Below are 5,460 nucleotides of genomic sequence, written 5' to 3'. Positions count from 1 at the left end.
CACCCCCGCTCTCCCAGGGCCGCGCTGGAAGAGGCCGAGTCGGACGCGGCCGAACTCGAAACTCACCTGGAGAAGGTTCGGGGAGGGGGACCCCAAATTTGGGGGGGTTTCGGGGGGATTTTGGGGGTCTCCAGGTGGATTTTGGGGTCCCAGGTGCTGGAGCTGTGCTGGGGATTTTTTTTGGGGTGGATTTTGGGGGAATTTGGGTGGATTTTGATGGATTTTTGGGGAATTTTAGGGTGGTTTTGGGTCGATTTTTAGGTGGATTTTGGGAGAATTTTGGGGGAATTTGGGGTGGATTTTGGGGTGGATTTTTGGAGGAATTTTGTGGCAGATTTTGGGGGAATTTTTGGGTGGTTTTGGGTGGATTTTTAGGTGGATTTTGGGGTGGATTTGGGGTGAATTTTGTAGGAATTTTGGGGTAGATTTGGGGTGGATTTTGGGGTGGATTTTGATGGATTTGGGGGGGATTTTTGGGCTGGATTTGGGGCAGATTTGTGTTGGATTTTGGGGGAATTTTGGGGTAGATTCTGATGGATTTGGGGAGAATTTGGGGGAATTTTTGAGGTGGATTTTGGGGTCACCCTCGGGGGTTTTTGGGGTGGATTTTGGGGGAATTTTGGGGTGGATTTTGATGGATTTTGGGAGAATTTTGGGGTAGGTTTTGGGTTGGATTTGGGGGGAATTTTGGGATAGATTTTGATGGATTTGGGGGGGAATTTTGGGGGAATGTTTGAGGTGAATTTTGGGGTCACCCTCGGGGTTTTTGGGGTGGATTTTGTGGGAATTTGGGGTGATTTTGGGTTGGATTTGGGGCAGATTTGGGGTGGATTTTGGGGGAATTTTGAGATAGATTTTGATGGATTTGGGAGGATTTTTTGGGGTGGATTTAGGGGAAATTTTTGGGTTGGGTTTTGGGGTCACTCTCAGGGTTTTTGGGGTGGATTTGGGGTGGAATTTGGGGGGATTTTGGGGTAGATTTGGGTTGAATTTTTAGGTGATTTGAGTTGGATTTTGGGGGAATTTGGAGGAATTTTTGGGTTGGATTTTGGGGTCACGCTCGGGGTTTTTGGGGTAGATTTGTGGATTTTGGGGAAATTTTGGAGTGGATTTTGATGGATTTTGGGGGAATTTTTGGGATGGATTTGCGGTGGATTTTGGGGTAGATTTGGGGGGAATTTTTAGGTGAATTTGGGTTGGATTTTGGGGAGTTTTTGGGTGAATTTTGGGGTCACCCTCGGGGTTTTTGGGGTGGATTTGGGGTGGATTTTGAGGTGAATTGTGGGGGATTTTGGGGAGATTTTGGGGGGAATTTTTGGGTGGATTTGGGGTGGATTTTGGGGGAATTTTGGGGTGGATTTTGATGGATTTTGGGGGAAATTTTTGGGGAGTTTTTGGGTGGATTTTGGGGTCACCCTCGGGGTTTTGGGCTCCCCAGGTGCTGAAGCTCTGCTCGGCCGTGCTGGAGGCCGGGCGGGTTCTGGAAGTTTCCAGCCGCGCCTTCGCCGCGGGGCTGCGGGAGCTGGCGGAGACCCCCCGGGGGGACCCCCTGGTGCAGGTGAGACCCCAAAATCTGGGGGTCCTGGGAGGCTTTTGGGGATGCTGAGAGGAATTTTGGGGGTCCTGGGAGGATTTTGGGGGTTCTGAAGGAAATTTTGGGGATCCTGAGGGGAATTCTGGGGTTTCTGATGGGAATTTTGGGGTTCCTGGAGAAGTTTTGAGTTTCTTGGGGGATTTTTGGGGGTCCCTGTGATGAATTTTGGGGTGCTGTGTTGAATTTTGGGGTCCTTGATGTGAATTTTGGGGACCCTGAGTTGAATTTCAGGTTCCTGAGATGAATTTTGGAGTCCCAGGCGTGAATTTCGGGGTCCAAGGGGTGAATTTTGGGGTCCCAGGAGTGAATTTTGGGTCCTTGAGGTGAATTTTGGGGTCCCTTGCATGAATTTCGGGTTCCTAAAGTGAATTTTGGGGTCCCGGGATGAATTTTGGGGTCCTTGAGATAAATTTCAGGTTCCTGTGATGTATTTTGGGGTCCCTCACATTAATTTTGGGGTCCCGGGGTGAATTTTGGGGTCCCCGGGGTGAATTTTGGGGTCTCTGAGGTGAATTTTGGGGTCCCCGCCCCCCCGGTGACCCCCAACCCCCCCAGGAGTCGCTGCAGAAGTTCTGTGATTCGCTGGAGCAGATGATGGACAGCCACGAGGTCTGCAGGCCACGCCCCCTTCCCCACGGCCACGCCCCTTACCCCAACCCCACCCCTTTCCTTTAAACCACGCCCAGTAACTTTAAGCCACACCCATTCCATTTAAACCACGCCCAGTAACTTTAAGCCACACCCATTCCATTTAAACCACGCCCAGTAACGTTAAGCCACACCCATATCATCTAAGCCACGCCCATTATATTTAAGCCACTCCTCATCCCATTGAGCCACGCCCCTCAATTTAAGCCACGCCTTTTCCCCAACCCCACCCATTTCCTTTAAGCCACGCCCATTCAAATTAAACCACACCCAATAACATTAAGCCACACCCATTTCCTTTAAGCCACGCCTGTTCCTGTTAAGCCACGCCCCTTTCATTTAAGCCACGCCCCAATCTCCATTTGCTGCTGGTCACGCCCCTTCTACTGGGCACGCCCATCCCCTAGGCCCCACCCCTCATTTGCATAACCCCAATCCTTGGTATGCCACACCCCTCTGAAATGACCACGCCCATCTGTGAGGCCACGCCCATTTCCCCACAAAGCCACGCCCTTTTACAATAACCACGCCCATTTTAAAGAAACCACAGCAATTTGTCATGAGGCCACGCCCATTTCCCCACAGGGCCACACCAAATTCCCATAAGCCACGCCCCTCTCTCAAGCCCCACCCACCCTGCCCCTCCCCTTGTCAAACCACGCCCCCTCCAGCCCTGACCACACCCCTTTTACCTGACCACGCCCACCTATTACATTCCATCTTGGCCACACCCCTTTTTACATGACCCCGCCCCCTTTCCTTCCTGACACGCCCCTCTGCTGGTGACCACGCCCCTTTTCTGTCTTTCTTACACCCTTTCCCTCATGACCACGCCCCCTTTTTGCCTGATCACGCCCCAATCTGATTGGCCACGCCCCCTTTTTGCCTGATCACGCCCCAATCTGATTGGCCACGCCCCTTTTTGCATGGCCACACCCCTTTTTACCTGACCCCGCCCATTTATGATTTCCCAACACCCTTTTCTGAATGACCATGCCCCCTGTTTGCCTGACCACACCCCTATCTGGTTGACCACGCCCCTCTGGTGCTGACCACGCCCCTTTTCTGCCCTGGCCCCGCCCCCAGGAGCTGCGGAGCTGCACCCAGAGCGCGCTGGGCCGGAACCTGGAGCCGCTGCTGCGCCAGTGAGGGGGATTTGGGAATTTTGGGGGGATTTTGGGGGGATTTTGGGGGATTTTGGGGGGTCCTGGGGGTTCCAATCCCATTTTGGGGTTTAAATCCCTTTTTTGGGGGCTTTTATCCCATTTTTTGGGGTTTTAATCGCTTTTTTGGGGGGTTTAATCACTTTACTTTTGGCAGTTTAATCCCATTTTTGGGGGTTTTAATCCCCATTTTTGGGTTTCAATTCCTTTTTTTGGGGTTTAATCCCTTTCTTGGGGGGTTTTAATCCCACTTTTTGGGGAGTTTTAATCTCCATTTTTGGGTGTTTTTCCCCATTTTTGGGTGTTCCAACCCCTATTTTTGGCTGTTTATCCCCATTTTTGGGTGTTCTAACCCCATTTTCTGGTGTTCTAACCCCAATTTTTTGGTGTTTTTTTCCCCATTTTTGGCTGTTTTTCCCCATTTTTGGCTGTTTTTCCCCATTTTTGGGTGTTCTAACCCTAATTTTTGGGTTTTTTTCCCCATTTTCCTGTCCCAGCTCTCTCCGCTCCGTGGGCTCTCGGTTCAGCCCCGTTTCTGACCCATTTTTGGGGTTTTTTCCCCATTTTCCTGTCCCAGATCGCTCCTCGGGCTCTCGGTTCAGCCCCGTTTCTGACCCATTTTTGGCTGTTTTTTCCCCATTTTCCTGTCCCAGCTCTCTCCGCTCCGCGGGCTCTCGGTTCAGCCCCGTTTCTGACCCATTTTTGGCTGTTTTTCCCCATTTTTGGGTGTTCTAACCCTAATTTTTGGGTTTTTTTCCCCATTTTCCTGTCCCAGCTCTCTCCGTGCTCTCCGCTCCTCGGGCCGGGAGCGCGGCTCGGCGGGCTCTCGGTTCAGCCCCGTTTCTGACCCATTTTTGGGTGTTTTTCCCCCATTTTCCTGTCCCAGCTCTCTCCGTGCTCTCCGCTCCTCGGGCCGGGAGCGCGCACGCGCGGCCGAGCTCCTGCAGGGGGCGCTGCAGCACCACGCCGAGGTGCCGCGACGGCGCCCCCTGGAGGCCAAGGAGGCGGCGGCGGCGCTGGGCGGGGCCAGGGGCGTGGCCAGGGCCAGGGGGCTGGACTACGTGCTCAAGGTGGGCGGGGCTTACATGGGAGTGGGTGTGGTCAGGGCCAGGGGGCTGGGCTATGTCCTGAAGGTGGGCGGGGCTTAAACAGGGAAGGTGGGACTTAAATGGAGAGGGTGGAGCTTACATGGGGTGGGCGTGGCCAGGGCCAGGGGGTGGGACTACATCCTCAAGGTGAGTGGGGCTTAAAGGGAGAGGGCGGGGCTTAAATCAGGAGGGCGTAGCCAGGGCCGGGGGGTTGGACTATGCCCTCAAAGTGGGTGGGACTTAGCTGGGGTGGGTGTGGCTTAAGCCAGGAGGGCGTGGTCAGGGCCAGGGGGCTGGACTATCTCTTCAAGGTGGGCGGGGCTTAAATTGGGGAGGGTGGGGTTTAAATGGGGGTGGGTGTGGTCAGGGCCAGGGGGTTGGACAACATCCTCAAGGTGGGTGGGGCTTAAAGCGAGAGGGAGGGGCTTAAATCAGGAGGGCGTGGTCAGGGCCAGGGGGCTGGACTATGTCCTGAAGGTGGGTGGGGCTAAATTTGATGGGCGTGGCTTAAATGTATGGGTGTGGCCAGTGGCTGGGTGATGTTCTGGAGATGGGAGGGGCTTATATAGGGATGGGTGGGGCTTAAATAAGTGGGCGGGGCTTAATGGAGCAGCAACTGTGTTGCATCATAATGGAGGGCGTGGCCTAAAGGGGATGGGCGTGGTTTAAAGGGGCAGGCGTGGCCCTATCAAGGGGCTGGTGGTTTGTCAGTGGGAGGGGCTTAAATGGGTGTGGTTTGGGCGTGGCTTAACCAGCTGAAAAGGGGTGGGGCCAAGCAGGGCTGACATTAAAGGGGTGGGGTCAGTGGGTGTGGCCTCGAGGGGCGTGGCCTGGTCCCGCCCTTACCCCGCCCCTCCCCCGCAGCTGAGGCTGCTGCAGGACCAGCAAAAAACGGAAATTCTGCAATTTGTGAGCGAAATTTGGGGGGTTTGGGGGTCCCTGAGGGGCTGGGGGGTTCTGGGGGGAT

At 54.1% G+C, this 5,460-nt stretch overlaps 1 protein-coding gene across 1 annotated transcript in view; it reads left to right on the top strand.

The window, feature by feature from the left end:
• Positions 1-17: 17 nt before the first annotated feature.
• The window catches only part of LOC121349798 (arf-GAP with coiled-coil, ANK repeat and PH domain-containing protein 1-like), a gene marked incomplete at its 5' end in the record, with an annotated part of 8,910 nt that continues 3,467 nt past the window's right edge, over positions 18-5,460 (top strand). The window contains 6 exons of the mRNA XM_041460552.1: positions 18-75; positions 1,439-1,558; positions 2,150-2,203; positions 3,329-3,387; positions 4,292-4,475; positions 5,358-5,402. Of these exons, the coding sequence (XP_041316486.1) occupies positions 18-75; positions 1,439-1,558; positions 2,150-2,203; positions 3,329-3,387; positions 4,292-4,475; positions 5,358-5,402 (520 nt within the window). The remainder of the gene's footprint in view (positions 76-1,438; positions 1,559-2,149; positions 2,204-3,328; positions 3,388-4,291; positions 4,476-5,357; positions 5,403-5,460) is intronic.

This window comes from Pyrgilauda ruficollis, unplaced genomic scaffold (genome assembly GCF_017590135.1).
Source record: "Pyrgilauda ruficollis isolate IOZ18807 unplaced genomic scaffold, ASM1759013v1 scaffold1441, whole genome shotgun sequence".
Classification (NCBI taxonomy): Eukaryota; Metazoa; Chordata; class Aves; order Passeriformes; family Passeridae; genus Pyrgilauda; species Pyrgilauda ruficollis.
This window is presented reverse-complemented; position numbering and strand designations above follow the sequence as displayed.